The sequence below is a fragment of the Vipera ursinii genome (assembly GCF_947247035.1).
Source record: "Vipera ursinii genome assembly, chromosome: 3".
Lineage (NCBI taxonomy): Eukaryota > Metazoa > Chordata > Lepidosauria > Squamata > Viperidae > Vipera > Vipera ursinii.
In genome coordinates this window covers 211,351,644-211,365,551 of record NC_139516.1, presented here as the reverse complement: position 1 = coordinate 211,365,551, position 13,908 = coordinate 211,351,644, and the positions used below count along the sequence as shown (strand labels likewise).

Genomic DNA, 13,908 nt, shown 5'->3' with positions numbered 1-13,908 from the left:
TTTCTTTCTTTCTTTCTCTTCTTCTTTCTTTCTTTCTTTCTTTCTTTCTTTCTTTCTTTCTTTCTTTCTTTCTTTCTTTCTTTCTCTCTCTCTCTCGCTCTCTCTCTTTCTTTCTCTATCTGACCGTCAAGCAGCTGAGCTCACTAAAGACCCCATAGTTCTCTTCTTTTCTTTCTTTCTTTCTTTCTTCTTTCTTTCTTTCTTTCTTTCTTTCTTTCTTTCTTTCTTTCTTTCTTCTCTCTCTCTCTCTCTCTCTCTCGCCCGCTCTCTCTTTCTTTCTCTATCTGACTGTCAAGCAGCTGAGCTCACTAAAAACCCCACAGTTCCTTTCTTTCTTTCTTTCTTTCTTTCTTTCTTTCTTTCTTTCTTTCTTTCTTTCTTTCTTTCTTTCTTTCTTCCTTCCTTCCTTCCTTCCTTCCTTCCTTCCTTCCTTCCTTTCTTTCTTTTCTTCTGCACTTTCAGCATATAACTTAATTGGGTAACGAAATGTCTGCAAGAAAACAAGCCTTTTTAGAGAGCACCAGAGACCCCACAGCCCTCCTCTTACTCTTCCTCCCTGCAAACCCCCCTCCCTTCTAGCACTGATGCTGTTCCCTAGTTGGGTCATGAAACGTCTGCAAGGAAACTACCAGGTTCAGAGAGCACCAAGGACCCCGCAGTCCTCCTCTCCTCCTCCTCCACGCCGCAGACCCTACTCCCATCCAGGATTGATGATGCTACCTAGTTGGGTCTGCAAGCAAACCACAAAGCTCAGGGACAACCAAGACACACACACACCTCCCCCCAATAACTGAATCTCCTGCTCCTCAGACAATGCCAGTCTGCACTGCATTCCTGCTCGCCACGCTCTGTCCTTGTGGCGTGTGAGCTTGTGACGGAGCCGAAACTGTCCAGCCAGCCCTCTGCTCGTGGAGCCGCAGCTCCCATCATCCACTTCCCTTTCTCTCCCCAGCTACGTGCTGACCCTCATCACGGACGGCATGCGAAGTGTCCGCTCCTTCCATTTCGACAAGGCGGCGGCCAGTGTCCTCACCACCTGCGTAAGTGCCCTTCGGCCCAGCAGTGGCCATCTGGGCTGGGAGGGGGATCGGATTGATGATGAAGCAGCTGTGGCATCTGAGCCCTCTCCTGAGACCGGTGCCTGATGGTCAGGTAGATCTTTCTTTCTTTCTTTCTTTCTTTCTTTCTTTCTTTCTTTCTTTCTTTCTTTCTTCTTTCTTCCTTCCTTCCTTCCTTCCTTCCTTCCTCAACTTGTTTCACAGTCCATTCCCCAGGTGACTAGATGGCTAACAGACACTGAATGAAATGCAGCGTAGAACAATAAATAAAGACCTTAATTTAAAAATTCAGAATAAACCTAAGCAGGATGGGGAGGGAGGGATCGAAGCGTGGACGGAGAGGTGGTGTGGGGTTCTCTACTCCATCAGCCACCACCAACGTGCCACTCCGCCACTGGGGCCCCAGGCTACTTCTTCATGTCGGAAGGCCTCGAAGGATGGGGCCAGACCTGATTCTGGGGACCAGACGTTTCAGAGGGTGGGAGCCACAGCAGGCAAGGCTCTTCTTCTGAACCCTGCCAGCCGGGATTCCTTGACCAAAGGGGGTCCGCAGCCCCCCCTCTTCTGGGACAAAGAGGGTGGGCTGATCCCATCAGGGTGAGCCGGTTCCTCAGATGGGTCTATACGCCGTGGCCAAGTCGCCATTGGACAACTCACCGCAGGATATATCAATATAAGTATCAAAGAAATGGTGGATTAGAATCATTTTAAAAAAAGGAGGGACAGAATGAATGGAATAAGAATGGAGTAGAATATGGCATAGAATTAGATTAGAATAGAATAGAATAGAATAGAATAGAATAGAATAGAATAGAATAGAATAGAATAGAATAATGAATAGAATAGAATAGAATATAGAATAGAATAGAATAGAATAATGAATAGAATAGAATAGAATATAGAATAGAATAGAATAGAATAATGAATAGAATAGAATAGAATAGAATAGAATAGAATATAGAATAGAATAATGAATAGAATAGAATAGAATAGAATAGAATATGGAATGGAATAGGAATAGAAATAGGAATAGAATAGAATAGAATAGAATAGAATAGAGCTGGAAGGGACCGTGGAGGTCATCTAGTCCAACCCCCTGCTCAGGCAGGAGACCCTATACCATTTCAGGCAAATGGCTGTCCAGTCTCTTCTTAAAAGCCTCCAGTGATGGAGAATTCACCGCTTCTGGAGGCAAGGAGTTCCACTGATTAATTGTTCTGTCAGGAAGTTTCTCCTTAGTTCCAGGTTGCTTCTCTCCTTGACTAGTTTCCATCCGTTGCTCCTTGCCTTTGTCTTCATAGCTTGACCCCCTCTTCTTTGGGGCAGCCCCTGAGATACTGGAAGGCTGCTATCATCCTCGTCCTTCTCTTCATCAAACTAGACATGCCCAATTGAGTGAAATGTGAATGACAAAAATTAGAATATTTTTTAAATTTACTTTGAATAATGAAACCGAACGGTTAAATTGTCTCACGGCGAGTTGGCCGCGGCAGGTCGGCTGCAACGGGTTTGTCCCCTTCTGCCCCAGGTAGCCGGGACCCCCGTCGGCCATCTCTCCGTTCTAGCCTTTTTGTCTTTTCCCCCCTTTGGGTCTCAGATGATCACCTTGGAGCCCGGTTACCTCTTCCTGGGCTCTCGCCTGGGCAACTCCCTTCTCCTGAAATACACGGAGAAGCTCCAGGAGGCCCCGATGAGCATCGCTAAGGACTCTGCCGAGAAGGTAAGGGGATCGGTCGGGGGTCTCTCGGTCCCCCTCCGCACCCAGAGCTGAGCCCTACATTTAAAGCCGCCCTCTTCGGCAAAACGCAGGGAGTCCTCGACTTACGGGCACAATTCCGCCCTGTTGCTAAGCGAGACATTGGCTCAGTGAGTTTTCCTCCGTTTTGTGACCTTTCTGGCCACAGTTGTTAAGTGAAGCGCTGCCGTTGTTGAGTTAGTTAACCTGGTTGTTAAGTGAAGCTGGTTTTCCCATCGACGGGGCCCGTCAGAAGGTCGCGAAAGGGGATCACGTGACCCCAGCACTCTGCAACCGGCGTAAGTGCAGGCCAGTTGCCAAGAGTTTGAATTTTGATATGACGGGAATGCTGCAACGGCCGTAAGTGTGGAAAACTGGTCCTAAGTCAACTTTTGTCAGTGCTGTTTGTTAACTTCAAAGGGTCACTAAGGACTGTTGTAAGTCGAGGATTTCCTGTCTGTGGAAGTCCTCCCTTGCCCCAATTCCTTAGCCACGTGCCCTGGCTGGGGAATTCTGGGAGTTGAAGTCCACAGGCCTTCAAGTGGCCACGGTTGGAGACCTTCAGAGAGTCCGGGGGGGCCTTCCCTGCAGAGACAGAGGGGGCTTCTAAGGGCAGCAGCAGGAGGGCCGGGGGGCTTGTGGGTCTCTTGCCTCTCCTCGCCAATGGACAGCTCTGTTTGGTTCCCAGGAGGAGCCCCCCCTGAAGAAGAAGCGCATGGAGCAGTCCGCCAACTGGGCCGGTGGGTGTCCTGATTCGCAGCGAAGGGGCCGAGAAAGCCCCCCAAGCTCTCTTGTAAGGCCTGGGTGGGGGGGCATGTTGCAAATGAGCCACCGCACTCCGCATAAAGGCTTCAGTTTTCTAGTGGGGGGCAGCCTGTCCTTCCCTCCCCCCTCCCCTCCCCTCCATCTCTGCCGGGTCATCTGATCCCTTCTGCTGACTCTTAGGGTAGGCTTGGAGGGAAGGGGGTCCTTGATCAGCCCCCTCTGTGCCGGTATCTGAGAGATTGGTAAGGACTGTCTGCCCCCAGGCTCCCTAGCCGAAAGGTTGGCTGCACTGCACATTTATCTGTCTGTCTGTGTATCATCCATCCATCCATCCATCTATCCATCATCTATCAATCTATCATCTATCATCAATATCATCTAATTTATCTATATCATCTACCATCATTGATCCACCTATCTATCATTATCTGTCTGTCTGTCTGTCTGTCTATCTATCTATCTATCTATCATTATCTATTTATATCACCTATCGCTTATCTATGTAATCCATCTATCTATCATTATATTGTCTATCACTTATCTATGTAATCTTTCATCTATCCACCTATCATTATCATCTATATCGATTGATCGATTGATCTACCTACCTACCTACTATCATCTATCTACCTACCTACCTATCATTTATTTATCATTACCATCTATCATCTATCATTATCATTATCTATATCAGCTAGCTATATCAGCTCTCTCTCTCTCTCTCTCTCTCTCTCTCTCTCTCTCTCTCTCTCTCTCTCCCCCCCATCGTGTGATCCTGGGGATGCTGCAACAATCGTAAATGTGACAAACGGTCATAAGTCACTTTTTTCAGCACCATTGTCACTTTGAACGATCACTAAACAAACTGTTGTGAGTTGAGGACTGCCTGTATTACAGTTAAAATCTTAAAAACATTTTAAAACAGTAAAAACCACTAAGCCGCTAAAGAAAACATTAGAACGGCCAATCCAGCCCCAGTTGGGTGGGAAGCAAGTAGGAGTGTGGAGGAGGAGGAGGAAGTGCCTGGAGGGGAGGGGAGGGGGGGCTTGAAGGAGGAACAGCAGGGCGAGGCCGTCCATCCGAGCCCCTCGTCCCTTATTTCCCAATCCGTCTCGCGCAGGAGGGAAGTCAGCTCCGCAGGATGAAGTGGACGAGATCGAGGTGTATGGCAGTGAGGCCCAGTCCGGCACCCAGCTGACCACATACTCTTTTGAGGTATGTCTGCCTCAGTTTCCCCAGCAAGGGAAGTGCTCCTGAAGTACCAACTAGACACTCCCAAAACCAGACTGTCAACATCCAGCTCGAGAATCCAAATAAAACTCCAGGTTGATTCCGTTTCCGAAAAGCTTACATTTTATTGAATACACTGCATGACTGTGTCGAAGCAAAACTAACTATGAGGTTCCCACACTAATTCATAGACCTCAGTCAATCGGAATACAGCTGGAAGGGACCTCGGAGGTCTTCTAGTCCAACCCCCTGCTCAAGCAGAAGACCCTAGTTTTCCCAGCCAAACCCCCAACGTCTTACGTAATTCCTATCAACAAATCCACTTTGTTATGGGAACTGTCTGCTTCAAATCGACACCTGTTCTGGTGTCCTTGACAAGGCTTCAGGCTTCCACTGTCTGCGGCTAAACCGAAGAAGCTTCGTTTCTCCTCCTATCCGCTTGAAAGTAATGCCTCCCACACAACCCCTTATCTAAAGGCAAGTTGAAGCGCAGAGGCACGTAGCTGCCAAGGTTTCATCCCTGGCACAGCCTGGCATTTGAGCCCAGGGCTTCCTGTTGAGGCTACCAAGTCCTCAAAGTTCTGGCCACGCTCATGTAGTAGCGACTCAAGCGCTTGACTACCGGCCCGGATTTCTATCCATCACAACATTTTGCAAGGAGGAACTCTAATCGATTCGATTCCCGAAGGTCCTTTTTCTCTTTCCTATGTTGGAGATTTTCCTCTGCAGTGCTTTTTTTTGGGGGGGGGAGGGGGGGTTCCCATCTTGCTTTCCTACGGCAGGAAAAGTGCCCCCTCCCGCCTCTTTCCTTGGTTAATCAGAAATTTCCAGCCGATTTGACGCTTTTCTGCCTTCTCTTCTGGAAGGTCTGTGACAGCATCCTGAACATTGGGCCCTGCGCCAACGCCGCCATGGGGGAACCGGCTTTTCTCTCCGAGGAGGTAAGCTTCTCTGCCCCTCCCCCCCGCTCAGCCTCACCTGGATGGCCCCAATTTCCTGGGGAGAGGAAGGGGGAGGGGAACACTATCTGAAAAAAAAAGTTCCCTTGCGGAAGAAAAAGAGAAATAGAATCACAGAACGACAAGAGTTGGAAGGGGCCTTTTAGTCCAGCCCTTTTGCTCAAGCAAGAGACCCTAAATCATTTCAAACAAAATAGAGCTGGAAGGGACCTTGGAGGTCATCTAGTCCAACCCCCTGCTCAAGCAGGAGACCTTAGAGCATTTCAGACAAGTAGCTGTCCAGTCTCTTCCAGAAAATCTCCAGTGTTGGAGCATTCACAACTTCTGGAGGCAGGTTGTTCCACCGGTTAATTGTTCTGACTGTCAGGAAGTTTCTCCTTAATTCCAGGTTGCTTCTCTCCTTGATTAGTTTACATCCGTTGCTTCTTGTCCTGCCTTCAGGGGCTTTGTAGAATAGCTTGACCCTCCCCTCCTCTTTGTGGTAGCCCCTCAAATATTGGAAGATTGCTATCATGTCACCCCTGGTTGTTCTCTTCCTTAAACTACCCAATCCTAGCAACCGTTCTTTATATGTTTTAGCCTCCAGTCACCTGATCATCTCTGTTGCTCTTCTCTGCACTCTTTAGACATGTCAGAGCATGCACAGTCTTATTGCGCGAGATAACCCAGAAGTAAACACAGTCAACAGTGGCTTGTAGTAACTGGTGGTTTATCTTACACTATCTACAATATCATACACCAGGAACAATATACATACATGTGCTCATATAGCAGGATCCAACAAACCACAGTTACAGCAGGAAACGGAAGCGAGAGAACATATTAGCACAGCCTTCCCTTTCTACAAAGGCTCTTAAAGGGACACAGACCCTGCTGAGTCATTCGCATTATTACCTCTTACATTACATAAGTTGTTAAATCAATACCTTGACAAGAAATTCTTTTAAAAAAAAGTAGAAGAAAAAAATGCTTCATCACACAGTCAGCCGGATGTTCGGACTGGATTTGGCATTTTGGTTCGCCTATCCAGTCCTTCCAAGGACCCGGGATAAGGAAATTGGATGTTTGATGGCGTTATTATTTATTAAATTTATATGCTGTCCATCGCACGGTTCAAGATGACTCTGGGAGGCTTATATTATAATAAAACATAAAAGTATAAAAACAATTATACCTGTAAGAAACAGAGTCAAATTACAAAATATTACACGTCCTTGAAGATAAAATGTCCTTGAGAAAATTGCAGGGGGATTCTTGGAGAAATGAGGGAGTTTGCTGTGCAAAACCTGCTTAATAACACCTTTCTTTTTCTAGTTCCAGAATAGTCCTGAGCCTGATCTAGAAATTGTGGTGTGTTCTGGCTATGGCAAAAACGGTGCCCTCTCAGTCTTGCAGGTGAGGGGGGGGGAACGCAGCTGCGGACACCCTGCGGACCCATCGCAGGGAGGACGGTGAAGGGCCGAGGCCCCCTTAGCAGCACAGTCTAGGGCTGCCCCAGAGAACATTGGAGCACCGATGGAATCTTTGTAGCTGAGGGCTGAACTGCAGGGTCCTGGATGCTCTCTGAGCTGGGTGGTTTTCTTGCAGATGTTTCATGACCCAACTAGGTAGCGTCATCAGTGCTAAAAGGAAGTGGGTTTTGCAGAGAGGAGGAGGAGAAAAGGAAAGAAGGAAGGAAGGAAGGAAGGAAGAAAGAAAGAAAGAAAGAAAGGAAGGAAGGAAGGAAGGAAGGAAGGAAGGAAGGAATTTGTTGTGCAGAGGTCTCCTTGTGCTACCAAAGAGTTGCACAGACAAGGAAGGGTACTGAGAGCAGTAAGAGTCATACACAGGAGTACACTGAGTTGTAAAAGCAAAAAGTATTTTACCTTAAGGTGGTGTAAAAACAAAAATGCACAGTCAAAAATAAACAGTCCAGGTCATACACAATAACAACAGTCCAAGGAGTAATCCAAATACAAAGTCTTCTTACCGGTCCAGAGGTCAATACACAGTTCAGGTTTACAACAGTAGTAAACCAACAGCAGAGCAAAAACAGTAATAGTAGAGATCAGTGAATTCAGAGAGAGAGAGAAGCTACGTTACTAGCTCCCTCTTATGGCCATGAGAACACTTACACACCCATTGGCCAATTAACAACTTAAAGACATAGCATTATGGTTAATATATTTTCAACCCAACCCAACATTGTAGGCTAACACCATATGCCTAACAGGAAGGAAGGAAGGAAGGAAGGAAGGAAGGAAGGAAGGAAGGAAGGAAGGAAGGAAGGAAGGAAGGAAGGACTGTGGAGTTCTTCATGCTTCTTGAACTGGGTGGTTTTCTTGCAGATGTTTCATGACCCAACTAAGTAGCGTCATCAGTGCTAAAAGGAAGTGGGCTTTGCAGAGGAGAAAGAGGAAGATAGGATCCTTGTTGGGAGGAGGAGGAGAAGGAAGATACAGTCCTTGGTGGGATGTGGGAGAGGAGGAGGTGGTGAATAGGGTCCTTGGTGCTCTTTGATATCTCATTACCCACTTGGGTAATATCACACCTAATAAACCTCATTCCTTAAAGCCACGAATCTCCTGAAATAAAATGTAAGAAGTCTCTCTCCTGGGCAGGAAGCTTTTGCCAATGTCCCGTTCCGGAGAGGCTGCACCCCAACCTCTCCCTCTTCCCTTCTTGCAGAAAAGCATCCGTCCTCAGGTGGTCACCACCTTTGAACTGCCCGGTTGCTACGACATGTGGACGGTGATCTCGCCCCGGAAGACGGAGGAAGCCACCGTACGTCCAGCCTTCGCTCTTGCAGGGGGGCACGAAGTCCTTGTCTCCTGCAGTGGACTGGCCCTCCTTCCCCCTGCCCACTGGGGGTTTCCAGGACAGGAGGGTGGCTTGGCTTGCTGGCCCAGCCTGGGCCTGACCCGGAGCCTTGTGCTAGACACGTTTTGGGTTGAAGGCAGCTCATCCTGCAAGCCAGAGAGAAAACATTTTCAGCTCAGCACTCCTGCTATATGTTGCTGAAGGCTAAAAGAGGGAGGAGGGTGAGCGGAGAGGTATTTTACCTCTCTTGGACTGCTTGGCTGGTCAGAAAAAGTCCAAGGTTCTGTTGGGCCCGGTTAGTGTCCCATTTACCTCCAGGAGGCCTCCAGCGATCCACGAAGAAGGTCTGAAGATGGTAATCCGATTCTTACTAATGCTGCCTCCCCCTAGGAGTTTCGCCTCTTCTGTCCTCAGTGGTCTCTGCCTGGCACAAAGATTGGGGTCCTGCTCGTTTTTCGTGGGGTCTTGTTATACAGCGCAGCGACCTGGGCTGGTTCTCACCTCTGACCACATCAGTAGGGGGCTCCTTATTGATCTTGGGGTGGGGTGTGGACCCTGACAGCATCCTCCATGTCTCTCCTAGCAGGAAGAAGATACCCAGGAAGAAGGTACTGAGAAGGAGCCCTCTGCACCTGAGCCAGTGGATGATGGGAAGCGGCATGGGTTCCTCATCCTGAGCCGTGAAGACTCCACCATGGTGGGTGCTTCTCTGTGACTTGTTTGGCTTGGCTTAGGTTGGGTTGGGCTGGGTTGGGTTATATTAGATTAGATTAGGTTTGAATGGGTTTGAATGGTTGGGTTGGGTTAGATTACATTAGATTAGGTTTGAATGGTTGGGTTGGGTTAGATTAGATTAGATTAGGTTTGAATGGGTTAGGTTGGAGTGGTTCGGCTTGAGTTGAGATGTGTTGGGGTGTGTTGGAGTGGCTTGGCTTGGGTTGAGTTGAGTTGGGTTGGGTGTCAAGGTTTCGATTGGCAAACTCAATGAAGTAAGAACAGCTGAGACGACCCGATCTCTAATGCAAAACTTTATTGAGTGCATCATTTCGGAATTGGTGAAAGGAAAACCAGCTCTGGTTAATTCGCACCTAATTTGCTATATTAAAAGTCTAGAAGTCTCCCTCCCCCCATTAGTGCAGGTCCCACTAGCCAATTATAACTCAGATAATTATTATGATGAGATGTCTTTAGTTCTCAGTGGACAGATCCTGAAAGTCCTTGATTCTCATGGACTAGCCTCTCGATATCAGAAATCGGCATTCCGTTCTCCCCTCCCCTCCCCCCCCTAGGTTCGTAGGCAAGTTCAGAAGCAATAATGGCGGAAACAGCCTAAGCGTTCTTTGGGGCTTGACGTTGAGTTGAGTTGGCTGGCTTGCCTTGAGTTGCGTGGGGTTGGGTTGGGTTGAGATGGTTTCGGATGGCTTGCCTTGCCTTGGTGGACACGAACTCTCTGCCATTAGGCTCAATGTGAGCATGTCCCTGTCTCAAGAGGTCCTTGGTGGTCCAAAGATCCATCTTGGGCAAGCGAGGAATGACTTAAGGCTGTCAGCAGAAACAAAGGACAGATTGGACAGTCACTTGTCTGAAATGGGATAGGTTCTCCAGCTTGAGTGGGGGCTGGACTAGAAGACCTCCCAGGTCCCTTCCAGATTCTATTCTATTCTATTCTATTTCTATTTCTATTTCTGTTTCTATGCTGTATTTTATTATTCTATTCTATTTCTATTCTATCCTATTCTATTTTCTATTCTGTTCTATTTTCTATTCTGTTCTGTTCTATATTCTGTCCTATCCTGTTCCATTCCACTCCATATTTTCTATTCTGTTCTATTATTTTCTATTCTGTTCTGTTCTATATTCTACCCTATCCTGTTCCATTCCACTCCATGTATTCTACTCTACTCTACTCTACTCTACTCTTCCTCTTCCTCTTACTCTGAGTTGGGAATCCATGAGGTGACTCTTGGCTAGCAGTTTGCTTTTGTGGAGAAGGTGTTCCTGCCTAATCAGGCGCCCCGTCCCTTCTCAGCAGCGACAACTGCTACCCCGTCCAGCTCACAGCTAGGAATGTTGGCCCTTGGCTAGTCCAATCTCTCTCTCTCTCTCCCCTCAGATCTTGCAGACCGGCCAGGAGATCATGGAGCTGGACACCAGCGGCTTTGCCACTCAGGGCCCCACCGTATACTCTGGCAACATTGGCGAGAACCGCTACATCGTCCAGGTGTCCCCTCTGGGTATCCGTCTGCTGGAAGGAGGTGAGTGCAGAAAGGCAACCTGACTCACCTTCCCAGGTGTTCCCTTTTGGAAGTTCAGTCATTCAGTGAGAGAGGCGGAGTTGTCTACGCGGGGGTTTCTCAGCCTTACCAACATTCAGATGTCTGGACTTCGTAGGTGTCGCTCATGCCGACTGGGGAATTCTTGGAATTCTGTGTCCAGCCATCTTCACGCTGCTAATGTTGAGAACGTGGTGTAGACAATATGGCTAGCACCACAAAGCTGCCATGAGACGGGACATTTCCGAGTTCCTTTGCAGTGTGCCGTGTCCCCCTCGGGGTGAAGTGTCACAGCCCACAAATTCCTCAACTGCCCGGGCCTCTTTCCCCAGTGAACCAGCTACATTTCATCCCGGTGGACCTGGGCTCGCCCATTGTCCACTGCGCCGTGGCTGATCCCTACGTGGTGATCATGAGCTCCGAAGGCCAGGTGACCATGTTCGTGCTGAAGAGCGACACCTACGGGGGCCGGACGCACCGCCTGACCTTACAGAAACCGCAGTTACACCACGTGAGTGAGACTCGGATCGCCCTGGGTGGTTCTTCTCATGCCACAAATTCAGCCATTCCGAGCTTGTTGAAGTCGCCACAGCAGCAGCTTCCGGCCGAGTGATGGGTCAGCTTGGACATGCTGAAGAACATCTGGGCTTTGATGGGCCTCTTGAGTCCCTATTGGCTGGCAGAAGCAACATAAATTGTGTTGCAGCTCAGTCCCATTTGCTTGATTTCAATCAGGACCAGCAAGATGAGGCCCTTGAAAATAGCCATATTGTTTTGGGTTGTTGTTCTTTTTAGAGATTTTATTAGTTCTTTTTTTCCTTACATACCTATGTTAGTTTTTCAACCCGCGTGAAGTCTGGCTTCAAAAGTGCTAATACATAGTCAAGTCCTACTCTTTGGTTCTCTCCTCTAGCCATTTGTAGAATAACTCCCAGGTTTGGTAGTATTCTATTTCTTCTTTATCTTTCAATCTCACAGTCAATCTGCCCATCTCTGCGCATTCCAATATTTTTAAAATTTCTTCTTCCTCTGGTGGTATTCCTTCATTTTTCCAGTATTGCGCGAAGGTTATTCTTGCCGCTGTTGTAACGTGTAGAACCAAAATATAAACTTTGTTTATTAATCTTTTCTGGTATTATTCCTAATAGAAAACGTTCAGGATTAAATACTACATGTTCTCCCAACATTTTTTCTAACCAAGCATGTATTTTTTTCTAATAAGCCTTTGCTTCACCACATGTCCACCAGATGTGATAATACGTGCCTGAGTTATGTTTACATTTCCAACATCTATCTGACATATTTTAAAACATTTTTGCTAATCTTGCTGGTGGCATCTATAAAACATTTTATATAGATTTTCTTTATACAAAGTTGACATTGTCCATTTATAATTTCTCTCCCATAATTTTTGCCATTTTTCTAGTTCTATATTGTAACCAAAGTTTTTCGCCCACCTTGTCATTGTTTCTTTAGTTTGTTCACTTTCCATTTCCAAAATTAACAAAAAATTATACATTTTCTTAATTAGTTTCCCCTCAGAGTTTAACAATATCTTATCAAATGCAGTTTGTTCTTTATAAAACCCATACAGTTTCACATCTTTTTCATATCTATTTTGCATTTGTAGCTGTGCCCACCGTGACAGGTTGATACCGAAATGGTATAGGGTTTCCTGCCTGAGCAGGGGGTTGGACTAGATGACCTCCAAGGTCCCTTCCAACTTCTTCTTCTTCTTCTTCTTCTTCTTCTTCTTCTTCTTCTTCTTCTTCTTCTTCTTCCTTTTCTTCTTCTTCCTCTTCTTCTTCTTCCTCTTCTTCTTCTTCTTTTTCTTCTTCTTCTTCTTCTTCTTCTTCTTCTTCTTCTTCTTCTTCCTCTTCTTCTTCTTCTTCTTCTTCCTCCTCTTCTTCTTCTTCCTCTTCTTTTTCTTCTTCTTCTTCTTCTTCTTCTTCTTCTTCTTCTTCTTCTTCTTCTTCTTCTTATTATTATTATTATTATTATTATTATTATTATTATTATCCTTGATTTTCCAGTTCTTGTTTCGATTTTAATGTCCCATCAGTATTTAGAATATCTTTATACAGTATGTCCAAATTTTTTCAAAGTCTACCAAATTTGGATGTGAGAAAGCTTCCATTGTTGATAGCCACCCTGGAATTTTTACATATATTTTAGTTTTATTTTTTTCCCATACTGTTATCAAAGCATTTCTAATATAGTGATTTTGGAAATACTTACGAATTTTATTTTTGCCGTACCACAAAAAAGCGTGCCACCCCAATTATAAATCGTGTCCCTCCAAATATAACAACCTTTTATTCCTGAGCATTATCCATTCTTTCACCCATGTTAATAGAGATGCTTGATAGTACAAAGCCCACTCAGGTAGCCCAAACAACTTTATTGTTTTCCGCCTAAGTTACAAGAATCTCCCCTGGCCGTTTGCCTTCCCACGGGAATGAACGTTTGCCTTCACGGGTCTAGAGATCAGGGCTCTCCAAACTTGGCAACCTTAAGACTTGCGGACTTCAACTCCCGTATCTGGCTGGGGAATTCTGGGAGTTGAAGTTTAGAGGGAGATGAAGCTTAGGCCTCTTGCAGCTGCGCTAGGATTCCAAGCTGAGTCCCCACTTGACGCCTCCATCCAGCCTCTCTGGCAGTTTCCCAACAGTTTCCTTGTTTAAGCTTCAGAGGTTATTTCATTATTTTATTTTATTTTAGTTAGTTTAGGTTTTAGTTTTAGTTTACGTTTGGCTTGGTTGGCTGGAGTTGACTTAATTTAATTTAGTTTAGTCTAGTCTAATATTTCATAGGGAGGGAGAGACGGAGTGGTATCCAGTCCTCCTGCTTGGGCTCTGCCTCCCTGTGCTGTGACCAGCCTAGCCCCCCCCCCTTCGTGTCTCTTCCCAGCTATCGCGGGTGATCGCCCTCTGCGTCTACCGGGACGTCAGTGGGATGTTCTCCACCGAGAGTCATTCGTCCAGCTCCCGAGACGAGCTGCCCCTGCGGAGCCAGTCAGAGACCGAGACGCCCATCCAGGACCTCAGGTGAGTCTCTGGAAGCCCATCTCGGCTTGCGTCCCTCCCGGT

General features: G+C 46.7%; 1 protein-coding gene across 4 annotated transcripts in view; it reads left to right on the top strand.

The window, feature by feature from the left end:
• Positions 1–13,908, top strand: part of CPSF1 (cleavage and polyadenylation specific factor 1) — a 42,495-nt gene that overhangs the window by 12,270 nt on the left and 16,317 nt on the right. For 3 of the 4 annotated variants that reach the window (XM_083360021.1, XM_083360023.1, XM_083360024.1), the window contains exons 10-20: positions 953–1,040; positions 2,656–2,778; positions 3,482–3,533; positions 4,679–4,773; positions 5,655–5,729; positions 7,062–7,142; positions 8,415–8,510; positions 9,130–9,243; positions 10,660–10,801; positions 11,152–11,330; positions 13,730–13,866. In XM_083360021.1, the coding sequence (XP_083216147.1) occupies positions 953–1,040; positions 2,656–2,778; positions 3,482–3,533; positions 4,679–4,773; positions 5,655–5,729; positions 7,062–7,142; positions 8,415–8,510; positions 9,130–9,243; positions 10,660–10,801; positions 11,152–11,330; positions 13,730–13,866 (1,182 nt within the window). The remainder of the gene's footprint in view (positions 1–952; positions 1,041–2,655; positions 2,779–3,481; positions 3,534–4,678; positions 4,774–5,654; positions 5,730–7,061; positions 7,143–8,414; positions 8,511–9,129; positions 9,244–10,659; positions 10,802–11,151; positions 11,331–13,729; positions 13,867–13,908) is intronic. The other variant, XM_083360022.1, reaches the window with a different exon arrangement.